Source organism: Nelumbo nucifera, chromosome 6, assembly GCF_055504915.1.
Source record: "Nelumbo nucifera cultivar China Antique chromosome 6, China Antique-T2T, whole genome shotgun sequence".
In the NCBI taxonomy this organism is placed as follows: domain Eukaryota; kingdom Viridiplantae; phylum Streptophyta; class Magnoliopsida; order Proteales; family Nelumbonaceae; genus Nelumbo; species Nelumbo nucifera.
Genome location: NC_142654.1, coordinates 27,634,486 through 27,653,942, shown reverse-complemented (window position 1 = coordinate 27,653,942; position 19,457 = coordinate 27,634,486). Strand labels below are relative to the sequence as shown.

At 38.5% G+C, this 19,457-nt stretch overlaps 2 protein-coding genes across 2 annotated transcripts; both read right to left on the bottom strand.

Annotated features, from left to right (window-relative positions):
* Window positions 1-13,209: 13,209 nt before the first annotated feature.
* LOC148790709 (uncharacterized) lies at window positions 13,210-15,846 on the bottom strand. The gene is made up of 4 exons (XM_088890335.1): window positions 15,316-15,846; window positions 14,204-14,889; window positions 13,887-13,997; window positions 13,210-13,483 (listed from the first exon to the last, which is right to left on the bottom strand). Exons 1-4 carry the CDS (start codon window positions 15,844-15,846, stop codon window positions 13,210-13,212), a joined length of 1,602 nt encoding a protein of 533 aa, XP_088746461.1.
* A 1,771-nt stretch (window positions 15,847-17,617) lies between these two features.
* Window positions 17,618-18,558, bottom strand: LPPBETA (Phosphatidic acid phosphatase (PAP2) family protein). Its single transcript, XM_088889235.1, has one exon. It carries the CDS (start codon window positions 18,357-18,359, stop codon window positions 17,706-17,708), a length of 654 nt encoding a protein of 217 aa, XP_088745361.1. The 5' UTR covers window positions 18,360-18,558; the 3' UTR covers window positions 17,618-17,705.
* Between the last annotated feature and the right edge of the window lie 899 nt (window positions 18,559-19,457).

Genomic DNA, 19,457 nt, shown 5'->3' with positions numbered 1-19,457 from the left:
TACAATGGTTCACTCATTTAAACCGTTTAGTGTTGAACTCCATCGATGTATTTTTACATCGATAAATACTTACACCAAAAATAAATGCAGCCTTAATTATTTGAATTTGAATTCAACCAATAAAATATTTGACTTAAAAGTTTCAGAACATGATATTTTTTGATCTCTTGAGTGAAATTTGAACTAAAAATAGAATTTGAATTGCACTCAAAATCAAACATAAACATATAAGTTTTTTAGTTGAACTGAGACAAGACATATCAAGGTTAAGCTCGACTTAGTTTGATTGAATCCTATTCGGTGTTTGGCATTGCGAACATCACACTGTTTTTTCATAAAAATGGTGCTAGGCATATAGACTTGTCAGTAAAACGGTATTTATTTTTTGTTTGGAACCAGTATTGTCACATAAGCGTTTTCTGAGAAAACAACATTGATTTTGTTTGGCACCATTGATGGCATCAATGTTTCCAATATTGATCTATATTATCCAACGTTCAAAATAATGCCACATCATTGCATTGTTGGCAGCAATGTACCATTTTCTCAGAAAACATTGAATTTGGCGTTGCTCCAGACCACACTTTCCCAATTTCCAAGATATGGTTTGAGACAACATTTTTTCTGAAAAAAATAATATCAAATAAAAGAGTGTTGTTTGAAGCATCGCTTTCTCTGATATAATGCCTATATGGCGCTGTTTTCTCATATAAGAGGGCGTTGTTATGAGAGGAATAATTATTTAACCCGGATACCTGACCTATTTTCATCCCCATGGCAAGTTCGTTGATACGATAGTATGGATTGAACTAGGCCATCTTGCAATTTGTATTCTATGTTTAAACCTTGCCATGCTCCAGTAGCTCCGATTATTTATGAAAAGTGTTGCAATAAATTTTCAAGGTACTTTATGGAAATTTTTGTTTGACAAAATCATCCACACTATACACACAACACAACGGTACAGAACATCCTCACAATGTGTGGTGTAGTTTCAACCACACTCCACGGCGAGACCCAATGATCGAAATGTTTCACATTTTATTGAGCCACAATGCCAAATAACTCCTAAGTGTGCATTTCCAAACAGAAATGCAGACATGTTTAGGTGTAAGTGCAAACGGGTCGAATTTGAATCAAATTAGGCAATATCCGAATTTGAATCCAATTAAAAAATATGATATGCGAATTCGATTCGATATCTGGTGGATATTAAAAATTAATATCCGAATTCGAATCTGATTAAATATTCGAATATCCGATTCGATTTGAATTCGATTAATTAATTATTTTAGATAATTAATAAATATATAAAATAAATCTTTTATTGATGTAAAGTATATAAATATATAAATTATTTATATAACTTAATTATTATATATATATTATAAAATATTTTATATATTATATATAAAAATTAAATAATTGATCGAATTCGGATATTTATCAAATTAAATTAGGTCATATCTAAACTTGAATCCGACATAAGATATCCAAATTCGACCGATTAAATATTCGAATTATCCGAATTCAATTTGATTATATCGAATATTAAATTCAAAATTGAATTTTTGAATACCATTGACACTCCTATGTTTACGACATGATAGTAAAAGATCTTTTACCAATCAAAACTCTCCTGTCAATTTTGATAAATCCCACGTGATTGGTTACTACCGGCTGACTGATTACAAGTTATTCTGGTATCATAACCAAACCCCTTTTTGTTTACACACATACAGTCACAATGCTAAAAGAATGGTAAAAGTAAAGTAAAGAAAGCCCAAGTGGAGAAACGATCCATCAAGCTAAAAATCGACCAAAAGAAGAAGTAGCAGTTATATTGCTAGAAATAATTGAATATGGAATCCATGTTTCTCAAGTACCAAACATGAGCAGTTTCACTGACGAGGGTTCACAAGCTCACAGCCATGGGTGTCAAAGTGTCAACCCACTAGTCCAGTGAGGAGACAACTCATTGAAGCAGTAAGCTTGGACCCTCAACTCCAATTGTATGTCTTCTTCATGGGTGGCAGCATTTCTAAGTCTATGTACCCCCCAAAGGGGTAGATTAAATCAGAGCCGTGTCTCACCACAACCAAGCTGTTGTGCCAGCCAAGTTAAGCAACTTTGGGCATTTCATATATATAAAAGAAAAAACTTTGGGTGTTAATCCCTAGGGAGGGCTATAAGTATCACTTATCAGCTATCACTATGAGTGAATGGGCTAAATTCGACTAAGGTAACTCTACCTCAATCTCACCCGAAGAAAAAAAAAAAAAAGTTTATTAACCAATGGATCCTGCCATTTGTTGAGTAAATGGGCCCCTTTTGTCCAAGTTGAAAAAGAAACTCGTGTTGGGTTGGGCCAGAATTTACTTGGGTGGTGAAGACTGAAGAGAAGAGATGGTGATTGATGAGTTGATGACATCTGCTACTCCAAAAAGGAAATCATATTATATGAGATGGTTGACGATACCTAGAGGCTGTCAGGCTGGAGTATGTAATGTTTGAAGTTTGAACTAAAACAAAAGGGATCACGATTACGGTTTGGAAATTAGCAGTTTAACCATTCAAATGTGAAACCCAGAATTCAGCTTGGGCCCTAGTGTCAGTACTCTCCCGTGTGGGCTGAGCCTGTGGCCACGATGGTCCAATTGAATTACTTTTCGAAATTGAATTTGGGACATATCCCTCCAAAATGGGGCCTATGCCTATAACAGAAACTGTGCCATTCCCTTTCCTATTTGATAAGACAAAAAAGAATACCAGACCACAATGAGACAATGGGCAAAGGCGCAACCAAAGTCACTGTGCAGAGCTGATCGGGTGGTGGACTCTAGAGAATCGTACTCCGTAAAATGGGCACTCGGCAGGATTAAAAAGTTTCAAAAAGAAAAAAAACTCTGAAAGAATGGATGTGTTGTTGGAATTTTCAATATAACAAGTTACACTGTTGAGTGTTGTCAAAGAAAGGATTGTGTTAGATAAGCCATCAAAGATGGAGGGATCATAGATCATCACATGCTCCTCCAACAACTCCATTTGTCAGACTTCAGGACCCTGACTTATACCCTATATAATGGCAACCAGAAAAGGGTGGACGAAGGCAGAAAAGAAAAAGAAAAAAAAAAATGGAGACAATCGTCTGTCATGCTCAAACAATTTGCTAACTAGTGCTAACAAAAATGCTCGAGCATTTCAATAATAGTGTCAGATGAATAGGACAATATTTATCGTTTTAATTTTCATATGAAAATGAAGGTAAGGTTTCCAATATTTTTATTTGACATGTCTTCTTCTCCATAAATTTTCTTAGACTATTTATTCTGATTTTTGTAAGTAATTGACTGAACCCTATATAATGAATGGTTATATTTAATTACTAGTGGGGACCCATGTAATTAATAAATTTTTATATTTTTAAAATTTGTTGAACAACAAATTCATAAGTAATTAATATATGAATTATGAGTTATTATTTAACAATTTTAGTTATTAACATGTAATAAAATAATAATTATTTTGAAATTCATAATAATTAAAATAATATTCTATTTATTATTTTTAATGTTTCTAACTTAATTATTATTTAAAATATTTTTAGTACATGGGTTTAGGTGAAAATACTTAGCTTGATAGGCCAAACTAGTTTACCAAGTCTGACATGGCCCAAGAGGTGAAATCAGGTCTAGTTGGCTTAAGTAAACTTGGGCTAGGTTAAACCAGGTCGGTTGTGCCTAACTTCACGAGTTGGACCGGCCTAACTCCTTGGGTTAACTCATCGAGTTGATTCAATGGACTCGATCTACTTGTGTCGGGACTGCTCAAGGAATGTCCTTGGGAGTGCCTTGAAACCATATGTGGACCATCATCTTCTTAAGCAATGGTTTGCAATAAATAAGTAGGGCTTAGACAAGATTTCAGGCCCGTAGGCTCGGGCTTGGGCCTAAAACATTGGGTCCAACCTTTTTTTGGGCCGGGCTCGGGCTTTCTCAAAAAAGTCTGGCCTGAGCCTGAGCCCAACTAGATAATTTATTTATATAATAAAAATATATATATAATATTTTTTTCTTTATTATTCTTATCTTTTTTCAAGAAATAGTGAGATCTTTCATTATTCTTTTAGGTTTGGAGGTCTTTTAAATATTTTTCCAATTTTTTGGTTGGGTTCGAACTTCAGGCTTTATATAAGGATTAGGCTTGGTCTTAGGTATATTCTATTAATACAGAGGCAAAGCCTGGCACAAACCCGATCCAACCCAACCCATGAACAGGTCTACCTAGGATTGATCATTGATGGTCAGCAACTCTGCCTATGCAACCACCAAAAAAATTCCAATTTTTGTTATATGTTGGTTCTCTCTCTCTCTCTCTCTTCTTCTTCTTCTTCTTCTTCTTCTTCTTCTATATTCCAATTATTTTCTTCTCCACAAGTCGCTCCCATTGCAAATTCTAGTCCCCCATTCTTCTTCTTCTTCTTCTCCTCCTCCTCCTCTCTCTCTCTCTCTCTCTCTCTCTCTCTCTCTTCTTCTTCTTCTTCTATATTCCAATTATTTTCTTCTCCACAAGTCGCTCCCATTGCAAATTCTAGTCCCCCATTCTTCTTCTTCTTCTCCTCTCTCTCTCTCTTTCCTTCTTGCTAGTTCAACTGCAAACATGAATAATCCTACTTACTCATGGTTTGCCCCTTGTAAAACTCATAAAATTCAAAATTTTTACTATTCTAAGGTGTGCCCCAAGAAAAGTTTAATCAACATTTATTTCTCCCCAACTTGACCGGACCGATGGTTGGACCGAAAAATCGGGAATTGGTTCCGTTTTACCCCAGAACTGTCTTTTGGCTTAAAAATGTTGATTTGGTCAACAAACCGCTGACCCGGACAGTCGGACATTCAAACCGTCCAACGGTTTTTGGTCATTTTTTAATTTATTTTATTTTATTTTTGTCAAAACGGGCCATCCGTTCGATTTAGACGGTTGGATTGTCCGACCTAGGAATCGGACCCCTAAACGGTTTGTTGTTTGGTTTGGTTTTAAAAACCTTGGGTTTAAGGGCATGTTTCTCTTAAAAGGAATCTTATAACTTTAAGAGGAAAATGGGTGTTTGTTTTTTCTTATCTCTTATCTCTTAAAGTGGAATATTACAACTTTTTGTTTTCTAATGACACCCGAAAAACACAAGCAAAAGTGCTCATATATGAGGTTAAAATGGATATTTGACAATTTTTAGAATTTAGAATTCAAAAAAATATTCTCTGCATTTAGATTCTAAAGGAAAGAAAGATTCACCAATACTAATATACCTCTTAATGTAATTATTGCACTGTCAGATGTCAGACGTTAAACAACAGGGCAAACTAATAGGCCCTAAAATTTTCTTATGCAAATAGAAGCGTGTTTGTTTGAATAACTTAATGATTTATGAGAGAATGAGGCCGTCTTGAATGTTAGTTTACTCTAAGCTTGTGAACGCCCTAAAATAGGCGAGAAAGTGGCCATTCCTTCATTTAAAAACAGTTATACCTAAATCTTAATGATTAATGCATAATTTAGTCTTCCTGAAGGTTGGTTAGTTGCTGTAAAACTATAAAAGAGAGAGTGAGGAACTGATATGAACCAAAGGGAAGGAGTCTTGATGTTGAAAAGTTTCTCATTTTGCCAAATTTCCTTGGAAATGTATAGCTATTGGAGAGTTTCCAAATGGGATAGGGAAGATCGGGAAACATGGGTTAGAGGGTTGCTGATGTTGCTTAATGAGAATGCAAAGGGAAATAGAGCAAGGAGAGGGTGGGTTACAAGGACAACGTTGTTTTAATTAGGGAAACATTTATCATAGCTAGATAAACAAATTTATTTAATTTTTGTTCTACATATACAATATTCTAAATTGGCATCCTTGAAAATGATAGAGAAGGAATTATTCCACAATGTAAGAGGATTGTTTAAAAAATTAACTATGATCAATTTTATTATGTGTGATAGTTATAGATCATAATAATGTATATCCTAGCTACAGTGCAATAGGTTTTCTATTTTTCCTTGTACATTATAACTTTAATCCAAACATACTAATTGTGCACCATTCCTTCGGTTATACATTGAACATTTATGGAGGTCATAGAGTTTGTTTTTTTTTTTTTTTCCCGTAAACAGGTGTAATTAAGAAATTGTGATGAACTACGGGGACCGAAAAAATGACAGTCACATAGAAGGATTTGGGCATCTTTAGAAGTTTACTAGTCTACTACTACCAGTCTTGCACGTTCCACTATCACCACCACTAAGACCAATACTGAAATCAGCTCTCAAATGGTTTAAACCTTATCCTTTCCTTTCTTTTCCCTACTATTTTCCTTCAAATTAACCAAACACAGCCTTATATGCTAATTAACCAATCCGAAACGCTGGTGCCTTCTGAATTATATTAGCCATTGATCCCTTCCTCTCTTAGTCTCTTCATATATTTATTGATCTCATTGCTGTTCTAATAACGCCAGTGTTTTGGTTCTCATTGGATTTATCTATTCATAGTCATCCTAAGTCCTAACAAGCAAGAATTAAAAGATAAGTACAGTACTGGTGACTGGTTGGGGAATCCCAAATCAATGACTCATGATGTGTTGCTCTTATCTACATGGTGTTTGGAAGCATGAGTGTTTTTTGGGATCGATTTTCAAAAAAAAAACGTCCAAGCTTTCAAGACCTGTTTTTCACAAAAAAATGTTTCTACTGCGTAGGCAATGAGCAACACTATGCTGTTTGATAAGATGATTTTCATCACCGTTATTCATATATGTGCCAACAGGTAAACACCACATAAGATATGCATCAGTCAACCGTTGAAAAAAACAGTTGAGTCCCAATTTTCAGCATGCCCAATTTTTTAATAATCGGCTTAACGAAACAATGAGATACATAGGCATTTGTTAAAACGCCTATATAAATCCGATGTAACACCGTTTTTTTTTTAAACGGCCACGATTCCAAACATCCCATAGTCTTCATTACTGGTTCCAATGACTCTTTGGTTCACATTAGGTCTATCTATTTATATGGCAATGACCGAGTACGTAGCTAGTTATGAGAAGAGTAAAAGAGTTATTGAATCTAGAGTCCCAGATAATCGACAAATTGACCAAGTGGTCCTATGTTTTGTCAAGTAACCGACACTGTGCATGTATAGGGATCCGTGTGTCCATAGTGGTCATATATAGTCCAGATGCTCCAGCGTTTGAGTCATGTACCAAAGGCCAAGTGGTGGCAGCACTCATTGTGTACAGGTACTAAAGTTCAGTAGTAATGGTTATGGCCAGTTATATATAGGAGCCTGCAAATAGATCATCCAAGTTCTATCTTCAAACCACGCAGTTAGACATAATGACACGGATCGAGTCAAAGAGCATAGAGAAGAGTCGAGGCTTAGTTGGCGAGCATTGATATGTTGGGCCAAATTGCCAAATTGAGGCCAAAAGTCAGTCAGTGTCAGTATAGACATCAAGTTGATGTCATGAAAAATCATGCTTTTGTATTGCATACATGCATACATATGCATGTGATGTATGTGAAGCATCATATCTGTGCAATGACAAAATCATTTACAGCAACTAGACAATGATTATTGATTATGATGGGTTTTGGGTCATGGGTTGAAGCCTGAACCTGAAGCTGAAGGAGCACCGCCTAGCACAGCCAAAGCTCGCCGTGTACTTGAGGCTGAGGCACAGCCCATGGCAACCCAAAAAACCTGAAAGCTCAGCCTCCGAGTAAGGTGTATCTATCTGATATCTCTGCTCGTTTGGGGACCCAAGAGCCGAGGGAGGAGGTGGATCTGACATGACATCTTAATTAACACTGTTAGAGAACGCATAAGATAACATGGAGCCAGTATCACATCATCATCATCAACAGCACGAAAGAAAGCAGGAATCATTGCCAGTATCACATCAACCCAGGTACTCAATAGATAGTCAAGTCCAGTACTGTACAACACAAGCCAGACCCATCCAAAAAGGGGCATTCCTCATTATACATTTATAGGTCGTAACCAACAGGACATGACATCGTCCAGCAAGATGCTTCAGCGGAAGTCATGGCTTTAATTAGTTAGTCCTTGATGATGCAGGCATGCAGCTAACCTGGTCGTGGTAGCTAGGCCGTGGCGGATGGATTCAGACTCTCCTCACTCCTTTTTCTCTTCTCTTCCAGAGTCTTTTGAAACCACAACGCTGAACACTCGCCAGTGTTCAGTAGGGCTAGTAGAAATAAAAGGCTGTACCCCTGCTGCTTGTCAACAAGGACTCGTTTTTGTTGGCAATGAAATCATGATTTATGTAAAATGGTCCAGAGCTGAGTCGTTACCAAGTGTCTCGGTAAAAGACTTGTGAGTTGTTGCAAAGATTGCAAGAAGCTCTCTACGGTGGATTAGGATTACGAGTGTAAAGAGGATGACACCTCACACTCTCACAGGTGGCAATGGTATATGTAACTGCTTCTGCAACCCTCTCCATTATTTTCAATTACAAAAACACCCAGATCCACCCTGTGTATTGTCAATGGAGCCCATATCTAACATCAACGTCCACTCTTGAAACAAAATCCCATCCAACATTGTCAGAAGTGGGTTCACGTGAGATTAGTCTCCATGAATATTTTATAAAGCCGTAGCTCTGGCTGACTCAGTCTGTAATTACAAGTTGAATGGTTTTGCAGTCTTGGAGCCAATGGCCAATAGGATTGATTATCTAAGATCCACCAAAGCTCAACTCTACCAACCCCAGAGAGAGAGAACAGCCGGGAAGGGCAGCAGAGTTAACAGAATAACAGTCGCTGTACACCTGCAAAGTTGGTACACTGTAGATGAAGGGTGAGGTGAGACCCACCATTAAAGAGGAGCTGTGCTCCACCTCTAACCAATCTCACTGTTGCCAAAGACAAACGACCCTTTCAGCAAGCCGTGTCTTTACGCTTAAAACTTGATGGAATGATATTGAAATTAAAAAAAAGAAAAAAGGAAGAAAGAAAGAGAAAAACATGGACGAGCAGTCGCAAAATGTCTACAGGAACAGGACAGATGGTTACTTTCTTACGAGGTGTTTTTGGGCAAAGAGCACAGTTGGGGAACCCATCAACCATCATTTACCGGGGTGCGTTTCATATTCCTTTCCTCACAAGAGAACACCTCGGCTTTTGGCTTTTGGTGGTACCACTGCAGAATCCAAACGAGACGGTATACAATATTTATGGCCCACAAGAACACATACACAAACAGATTGAATCATTGACGGATGTTTACTACTTTGTTGTATTTTCTATGAATGTTCCAAGTCCAAGTTAACCCAAACCAACTCAAAGTCGACCGAGATTAGGTTAAGCCCCAGCTTGCATCCTGACCCAGGGAATGTCAATGGAGGTTTGAAATACTTGGCCTTGGGGCTTCTAAAATAGTGCCTTCAAATTTTAGCTAGCTCTTAATTATTTTGGCTAGTGAAGCCAACCAAGCAAAGTAGCTTTTAATTATTTCGGTCCGATTCACTGGGTAGCTTAACAAAGCCCGAAAACAGCCCAATCTAGAGTAGAACAGCCTATCAAACATCCGTTGAGCTTGAGACGGCTCAAACCCTCAAACTCAGCCTGAGTTAAGTCCAGGTGCGGATCAACCTGGCCCATGTTACACTTACACCACCAGTCTGAATAGGGAGTGCAATCAGCCCTTTACGTGAGCTCAACCTAAGAGGTTAAGAGTTAAGACAATATGATTATTTTGCTTTGGGTGCTTCAAATTCTAGTGAAAGACCAGCTCAAGCCTGGCCACTGAGTGCTGGTTGGTAAGGTTCCATCAGAATATTTCAGATATTCAGGACAAAAAACAATTACTTTTTAGTTTTTACTTCTGGGAACAGCAAAAACATTCTAGCATGCACGGCCTTAATATTTTCGATCTCAATTTCAAGCCTGAGTCCGACTAAGGGGATCCTTTTAGCCATTTGACACGTACACATGCACATGCGTACGTATCAAGTCATTTCTATTGTAAAAAAATAGGAGAGCTATACCAACCCAAATCTATCATGAAGATGTTGGCTCCTTGTAGAACATGACAATCCCTCATGATTTGGCTCTATGAACAACATTATCAGCAACTTAGGAGTGTTTCCAACTGCACACCAATTTCAATGGTATGATTCCCCATGAACAGAGTCCAATGGAGGGGTTTTGGTTTCAGAGATTTTCAAGAATCAGAAGTATTGGTTCTCAAATATGAATTAATTCTTGTTTTCTTAAATGGGTCTCGCACATTACACCAGCAAGAGGTCAGCAAAGAGAACCACAATAGACAGTAGGACCCACAGAATAAAATCACTTGTCCGTTTTTTGGGTAGTAAGTTGTTCGATTTCGCAAGTGGCAAAGAAAAAATAGAAAATGATCCTTGAAATCAGGGGAATATTGTACCTGAGAATCAGCATAATTTATCTACCAAAAAAAATGAATCAGCATAATTTCAAATCAGTTCCATAAACTGTATATCCGAGAGTAGGTTTTCAATAATTTCGACAGATTTTGAATATATTCTTTCGGTAACAAGAAATTTTCACAAGCGAACAAGCAAAACAGAAGAGTCAAGCAGTACACCAAGGCTCGTACAGATTCAACCTACAATTACAGAACTAAGAGCTCAAAGCTGTCCAAAAAAATAGACCTGGAGCAACACCCTGAGAAACAGATACAAAATCCTTTCTGCGAAATGCAAACTTCGACCAGACCACTAGGGGGGACCCTAAACTATTCCCCGTCACTTGTGAAACCCATGACTGCAGAAGCATGTGCACCTCCATTACAAACTTTGCTAATGAAATTGAAGGAAACATACAACAGAAAAGAATGGAGATTTGTCAAGCCGTTGACACCAAACCTCATCCCACAGAATTTGGACAGAGAACCACAATTCAATGCAAAATGTTCGATATTAACAGAGCTTATCTAAGAACTCCTGAGCAATTTATGTAGCCATCCATAAGAGCTGAAACAAGGCCTAGTTTTGTTAAGATCACAATCAACCTCATAGGGGAGACCAAAGCGCCAATGGCTAAACCCTTGTCCCATCTGACTTGTTTCATTCTAGCCATAAGCCATGTCGTCAAGGTGCCAAGGTGAAGCCAGGCAACCGGGGAGCACCTAGATACCTTATGAAGAAAAGCTGTTTTTAAGCAAGCACCTTTTATAAATTCGCTTTAACAACTATGTTATATGCCTTATTGCCTACCCTCTATCCTGGTTGCAGGATTAAGAGAAAACAGTTAAAGCTCTATAAGGGTCCATTCAGGATGACTCACATCCTTACTGGGAATCTGGGATTATGCAGTCTGTGGCATTCTGTGTACAGCAAGAATTAAGCAGATCCTTCAGGAGCTAAAAATCAAAGCTAACCACTTCAGTGGGGATCCGAAGGAACTCTATGCGTAGAGAAAGCCAGATGTTGGGGAATGTGTAATAAAGGGAGCTTTTATTTTCATTCTAGTTTTTACACATTATATACATATCTACATATATCATCAACATAATTACAGTCAAGTCTCAGAAGAAAAATTGATTGCAGATAGAGAGAAGATATTGGCTGAAGTGCTGAACTACCCTTGGTGAAAATTATATTAAATGGCTCCTTGGTCAAAAAACATAAATGATAAACCCTCCTCTTATGACAATCAAGGGACTAAAATGCAGCATAAAGGCTGATAATCTGAAGAAAGATAAAAAGAAATCACATCTGAGTGGCCCTTTACACCTCCCCATGCAAGAGAGTCGGCAAGGTCATTTTCCAATCTTGGACTCTACCTGAGTGAGATATTCAGTTAATATGCTGATGGCCTTGCTTCTTGGATGTAATGTGAAAGTTTCCAAGGACAACTAGAGGACATCTGGCCTATTACCACCTTCCAGTCTCCAACTACCAGATCTTCCCATCCTGATGGGTATAACTTTCTTGTTACCATCTCTGACGTCCGACCACCTCTTCTATAACAGGTGGACCTGGATTTCCAACTGAACAGCCATCAAAATTCAATTCCAATTATCCCTTTCTGGTGGCATTCATGGCTGCTGATCAACTAGGCTGAGAAAAACCAGTTGTCACTCCACATCCCCATGGAATGGAATCCATGGTGACCCTTTTAAATTCCTTTCTCATAGAAATTCAGTGAATCACCCTTACCACTAGAAAATCATTAAGAATGCTAACATCAATAATATCAATCAAACTTCAATGAAATTTTTACTATTTATAAGGCTTCTGATAGTTTCTTATCAGATATATCAAGATATACCATATATCTATCCATTCTATTGAGAAAGTGAATGGGTTAAGGTCACTAGGAGGTAAGATAACATACAGTATAATTGAGAAAAGAAAAGCATGTACAATTGAAATAAGCATGTAATGCCTGGCGTTAGTATTGCCACCAGTAGGCTTTGCTTCAGTATTAGGCATCAGGGAGATGAAAAATGAACCTCAAACAGTTTTTTGGATTTTTTTTGATAATTAAAAAGGATTAATTTCATTAATAAAACTAGTGCAGTTACAAGCTTCCCTTGAGAGGCGCGAGCTGCATCCTCTCCTACCAGTAGGAAGAAAGGCAAAAGATAGAAAACAGATTCAGTCTACAATTGAGCCCAATACAAACTTTCCCTATTTACCCCTTACTTTGCAAGACCATAAGCCATAGAGTTTGCTGACCTCCCCACCCATTGTATTCTCACTGTCAAGCTTCTTGTTAGGCAGTTGAACTTTTTAATTTCATTCTTAAAACACCACACTACAGATTCCAGATTTTGTAGCCAGCCCACTACCACCTTGGAGTCCCCTTTTATTATCAATTGTTCCACACCTATCTGCACAGCTAACTGTACACCCTGGATAGCGGCAGCAAGTTCCGCCCTAGTAGAGTTTCCAATTCCTATGGGTCCTGAGAAAATAAGAACCACATTCCCACTCTCATTCCTCAGCACCCCTCCCATCCCTGATGGACCAGGATTACCAAGACTACTCCCGTCGAAATTCAGCTTCAAGAATCTTTCAGGAAGGGGTTCCCAAGCCATGCTCACTTTAGTTTTTATGGAAGAGCAATTAGCCACTGCTAACCAATTCCTCCACACATCATTGAATGAGAAATGATGGAATAGGTCCAGTGATTTTAGCCATAAGATCACCCTATTTAGAATGCAGTCCATCTCTTCTGGGCTTCTCTCCTTCTCTGGGAAAATTCTGGCATTCCTTTCTTCCACACGAACCAAATCAGCGCTGCTCTTGCACACCTCCACATAATTCTTCCTCTTTTGTGCCGCCAAGAGAAGAAAGCAGGACCAAAGAACAAACTTGCATCTGCTGGCCTAACCAACCTGCACCCAAACAATGAGAAGAGCCACTCCCATAACTCTACAGTAAATGAACAAGATATTAGTATATGGTTGCAGTCCTCACCATGTGACCTGCAAAGAATACACCAGGAAGGTGAGAGACAGAGAAAAGGTCTTCTCTTTTGTAGAGTGCCAAATATGTTTGTTTTCCTATAATACACTTCCCAGCAAAAAGCCATAGCCTTAGGGGGAACAGGCCTGCACCAAATTTCCTTAAAAGGGAAAGGTTGATTGGGGGTAGACTGAGTAATGGATTTAAAGAAAGAAGCACATGAAAAGGATCCATTCCGCTGGGGTGTCCAAATCCGAATATCAGGTTTAGAAGGGTCCAGACATATTGTATCAAGTAGACTTAGCAGATTTGTGAGACACAATTTCCTCTTCCCTTAAACCTCTACGAAACCCAAAGTCCCAATTTGGTGTTAATGGGTCATTAATAATGGAAAAAAACTTTGACACAAAATGCTTTTTGTACCTTGAAACAAAGAACAAAGAAGGGAAAAGGTCCTTCAATGGAGCCTCTTCCACCCAAGTATCCTCCCAAAATACGACTGAGTTATCATTGCAAACATCATACTTGACAAAACTGAGGAATTGAGGAAGAATGTCATGAATAGTTTTCCAAGGTGTTGCCAAGGTTGCCTGCCATGATACTCTCATCCCATCCATTTTCTGAGAGACCATGAATACTACCCACCACCTCATGCCAAAGTCTCTCTCTCTCTCTCCACTGGCCACCTCCATAGCCACTTCCCCAGCAATGCTTTATTTTTTTTAATCAAATTCCCTAACCCCAATCCCCCTTCCTCTTTATTCTGGCAAACCACCTCCCATTTTATCAAGTGATCATTTTTACTTTCCCCCAACTCCCAAAGAAAGTCTCTCATCAACTTCTCTAGCTTCTTAGCTTCCCTAGGTGGTATCCTAAACACTGACAGGAAATAGGTTGGTAAGTTAGCAAGTGTGGCTCTTATCAACATGATTCTACCCCCCAAGGATAAGTAGTTTTTCCTCCACAAAGTTAACTTCTTTTGGAACCTCTCTACCACTGGACACCAAAAGCTACTCTCCCTAGGGTTTGCCCCTAATGGAAGTCCCAAGTAAGTCATAGGCCAAGACGAGATAGAACATCCTAAACTTTTTGCTATAAACTCCACCTCCCTATCCTCCAAGTTAACACCAGCTACACAACTCTTTTTGAAGTTGACACTCAAATTTGACCATCTTTCAAAGCTTCTAACCAATTCCTTGAGATTCCTCACTCTCTCAATATCATCCCCGTCACAGAAAATCAGAATATCATCTGCAAATTGGAGATGGGTGACCGAAATACCATCCCTCCCTATTCTCCACCCTTTAATCACATCTTCTCTATCAGCCTTTGAGATCATTCTACTAAGCACCTCTGCTATTAGAGTGAGGAGGAAAGGTGATAGAGGGTCCCCTTGCCTGATACCTCTACAAGTTGGGAAGAAGTCCTTCACCACTCCATTGACCAAGACAGAGTAATGGTAGGAACTAATACATCTAAAAGTCCAACTACACTACTTATTCCTGAATCCACAATTTCTCAATACTTCTACCAAGAAGTGTCAGTCCACCAAATCATAGGCCTTTTCTAGATCCAATTTACAAACAAAGCCTTTTCTTTTAGATCTTCTCATATCCTCCACGCACTTATTGGCAATCAGGATCTGATATGCTATCTGTCTCCCTTGTACAAAGGCTCCTTGGGCTTGGCTTATTAGGGATGGGAGACTTGCTTTAAGCCTCAAAGACAACACCTTAAATAGGATTTTATAGATGCTAGTTACCAAACTAATTGGCCTGAAATTCTTCGGCTGGATAGCATCTGATTTCTTAAGGACTAAGGCCAAGAAAGTGGCATTGACTCCCGGACTTACTATATGATTCTCTAAGAATTCCTCAACAACAGCACATAAATCCTCTTTCAAAATGTTCCAACAGTCTTGGTAAAAAGCCATAGTAAATCCATCGGGACCTAGCGCCTTAGATCTATCCATCATAAACACTGCCCTCCCGATTTCCTCTTCTTCAATATTCCTTTCTAACCACCTTGCTTTTTCTCCCTCTAATCTCGGCCATTCCAAACCTTCCAAAGGCACCCTCTCATTCAAAGACCTTCTATAGACAGCTTTAAAGTGATCTACAAAGGTCCTAGCTATATCCTCTTGATTGGGAACTACCTGCCCTTCTAGCTCTAGTCTAGCCACTAAGTTCTTCCTCCTTCTACCATTCGCCAACTCGTGAAAGAACCTAGTATTCCCATCCCCCTCCTTAATCCACTTGTGCCTTGACTTTTGCCTCCAGCAAATCTCTTCTCTGAGTAAAACCTCTTCTAGGTCTTTCTTCAATTGCCTTCTTGATTCTCTATCCAGCTCACTCAACAATCCTTGGGCTTCCTTGTCATCCATTTTTTTCAATTTGTGTTACTAGGCTCAACTTTTGTTCCTCTACCCTACCAAATTGATTGTTATTCCACTCCTTCAATTTGACTCTCAGTCTCTGCAGCTTTTGATGAAATTTGATTCCTTTCCACTTTATTCCCCTTAACTCCTCATTCCAGTAGTCCTTCACTATGCTTTCAAAACCAGGATGAGTTAACAACATATTCTCAAACCTAAATGGTTTAGGTCCACTAACTAGGGATTCCACAGTCCACACCAATCTTGATGGGACAATGGTCTGATGTGACCCTAGGCAAAGCTCTAGAGACCAAATTTCCCCAGTAGTTTTCCCATTCTAGGTTGAATAGAAACCTATCCAGCTTTGAACACAACGGATTAACTTGAAAGTTGGATCAGGTGAATCTAGCTTGCAGCAATGGAATTTCTTTAAGCTCGCAATCTTCTAGGTTTTTGAAATTATGTGGTGTACCTAATTGTCACTTTAAGTAGCACATGTTCAAAAAATTATTATTAGCATTCACTCTTTTCTATACATAATTACTTATTTCCAATCAGATATTCTGCCACAAAGTCTGTTAGGAGAAGCAAGGTTACATAAGCACCTCATCCCATATGCATGCAATTTAAACTACCTATGGAAAAATCCAACCTAACAACAAATTTACCAAGAATCCTCAAAATTAATATGTAGCCATGATAAAACTTGCCTCTGGGCCCAAAGCTTCTTGTAACATATTAAAGATAACCCAAACTGAAGTCAACAAAAAATCTTGGCAATATTCTTTGAAGATATCATCGAAACGAGACAACAAATGAAGTACTGGCATTTTGGTTAATCTTTTAACTTCATCATTTTTACTATAATTAATATTACCTAACCAATCTAATATTTAAATATGGATGCCTCCCAATCCCATGATTTGTCTAAAGGTTGATGTATTGGACATTTGTAAATACCTGAACATTTGGCACCCATGCCATATACAGACTTCTAAGTTAGAATTGCTTAACCCTAGATTCAGCCTTAAGAACCTGATGTACTTGGCGTTACCAATCCAATCACCCTGAGTGCCCAATTTCTACCCAGTTAAGAGCACTAACCTAGACTACAGCCAGACCTAGAACTCTAACTAGCATCACCCTGAGTGCCCAACTTTAGCCCCAATCCCTTTTATTTTTAATCTGTTCATAACCTTACCAACCTATACTTTTAGAATTTAAACCAATATTTCGGGCCCTGACTTTTAAAATACAAAATTCAACTATCAAATATCAATAAGAAAACCAAAGAACCATGGAACCTAGCTCCTACAGTTATCACTTGTTCAGAAGCTTTTCAACTGACCTCCACACTAAGTTTGCTTACTTGCTGACTAGTATAACTAAAGAAAATGCAGATAGCAATAAACTTAGGTCCTGTTTGTTTGCGGGAATAGGGGTTTGGAATTGGAATCAGTATGGACCATTCTGAATCCAACTGTTTGGTTGGGCGGAATGGGAATGGGATTCCCATTCCTGCTGGAATGGGAATGGGATTCCCATTCCTGCTGGAATGGCATTCCCCCATTTGAGGGAATGGCCATTCCCTCCCCCTCCCTTGGGAATGAAATCTCATTCCAATTGATTCCAATTTCGATTCCTGTCTGAACCAAACAGACTATAGGAATAGACCACTCCGATTCCAATTCCGACTATGAACCAAACGGACCCTTAAAAGAACAACAGAAAAGGAAAAGAATTAAATTCAATCCAATGGCATGTAAACAGAAGAACACAGTAATCAAGCAAACTATCTTCCATAAAATTTAATAAGATTGTTGATACATAAAGGTTTGGTTAAAAAATGCATAAATTACACGCGGAACTCACAATTCCAAATTCAAGAAGTTCATAACATAGTACACTACAAAAGCCTCAAAAACACCCACGCAAGCACCTGCAATTACATCAAAAACAAAATGTCGACCAAGCAAAACCCTAGAAACCGACGTCGCTGCCGACCACAAGCAAGTAGACAAGAAGAAGAGTTCAACGGTCTTACCGTCAGGATCGATCGTTTCACTAAAAAATCTATTTCCAGAAGACTTCAATTGAACCACAGCTTGGTAAACCGTCTCCATGGAAAGATACAAAAAAGCGGCGATGAAGCAAACCCTAGAGGAGTGACCACTAGGGAAAGACCAATGATCGACGGAGAAGGTAAGATGTATACCCGTATTGTAGACGGGGCGAGGCCGACGGACCAGATACTTGATGAGGCCGACTAGGATAAGGTCGAATAAGAAACCGATGAAGAGACCAACGAGGAGGAACCGCACATGAACGGATTTCGAAGCGAGAGGGGTGAAGAAGAGAGCGATAGGGATCGGAATCCAGAACAAGCCATCGCCACTGATCTCGAGGGCTTTGAGAAGGGGACGGGGAAATGGTTGGCATATGGTGTGGATGTGGAGGGACAATGTGGTGTCTAGGTGGGTCAGACGGTGCCGGAGGGACGGAGGTTTTGGTTTCTTTTCCATTGTCGTTGGCGCGTTGGGGATCAGGCGGGAGAGGCCTAGGTTTTTTGGATTTGGACTCTGGAGCTTACATTTACATAGCCCAGCAACCTGTCAGGTAATTTAGTTACTAGACTTTGGACTTTGGATGTCAAGTTGGAAGTCGGAACCCATAAATTTGTGAATTCGATTTACTGAACGCGATGGCTGTTAAGCGGGCTGTGGAATCAAAGATAAGGTTCCACGTCATATTTAATACATGGGGTTCGCACCTTTTATATCGAGTCCTTGCACAAATAAGTTGCTTATGTCATAAGTTGGAGGAGTTTTTTTATATAAAAAAAAAAGCCATTTGCATAATTGAGTTTTTATTTTGTAACGAGTAGAACATTTTCGTCCCTTTGCTATTATAAGAGATCATTTGGTGAGAATTTATTTTTCTTCGTCAAAATTGTAACATTTTTCATCTATTTTTTTTTTTTTAGAAATTAGGTTGAAGCGAAAATCTAATACATGGTTTACATCATTGAGAATCAATTTACAACTAACATCGTTCTCTATCTGTACATTACTTAACCCTACAATTTTTTATGTGTAGTTGTTATCCATTATTGCAATACCAAAATCATTTGATTTGTAAATAGCAAAGAATTCCTTGTGTAGAGTAGTGTGGTATGAAGCACGATTGTCAATGATCCAATCTATGTCTTGGCATGTAAGGCTAAAACAGGACTCTTCACAACCTGCAAAAATCATAGCTTCACCATCTGAAACAAATGCAATCGTCTCATTTCCTTCTTTTTTGTCCCCTTTTTCTTTCTTTTTGTCACTTTTTAATTTTTTGCATTATCTTTTGAAGTTTTCTGGCTTATTGCAATAATGGAAAGTGATATCTTTTATTGACTTGGATTTACTTCTAGACATGTCATGGTTATATGGACCTCGACTTTGACTTATACCCCGACTTTCTATAAGAAGTGCATCTGATTTGCTAATATACAATGATTTTCTTCTAATTTCCTCATTGAATAGTTGCTTTTTACCATACTCATTGTGACTTTTTCATCAGGTGTAGAGTTGCTAAGAGACATCACAAGCGTCTTCTAACTTTCTAGCAATTAA

Bases quoted from the DNA above. Each gene is read 5' to 3' on its own strand.
- LPPBETA (XM_088889235.1), bottom strand. From the start codon at position 18,359: ATGGAAAAGAAACCAAAACCTCCGTCCCTCCGGCACCGTCTGACCCAC.
- LOC148790709 (XM_088890335.1), bottom strand. From the start codon at position 15,846: ATGGATGACAAGGAAGCCCAAGGATTGTTGAGTGAGCTGGATAGAGAA. The intron at 13,998-14,203 runs GTTAGGGAATTT...TCAATTCCTCAG, and splicing joins AAAGAGGAAGGGGGATTGGG to TTTTGTCAAGTATGATGTTT. The intron at 13,484-13,886 runs GTACAAAAAGCA...TATTCTTTGCAG, and splicing joins TCTTTGTTCTTTGTTTCAAG to GTCACATGGTGAGGACTGCA.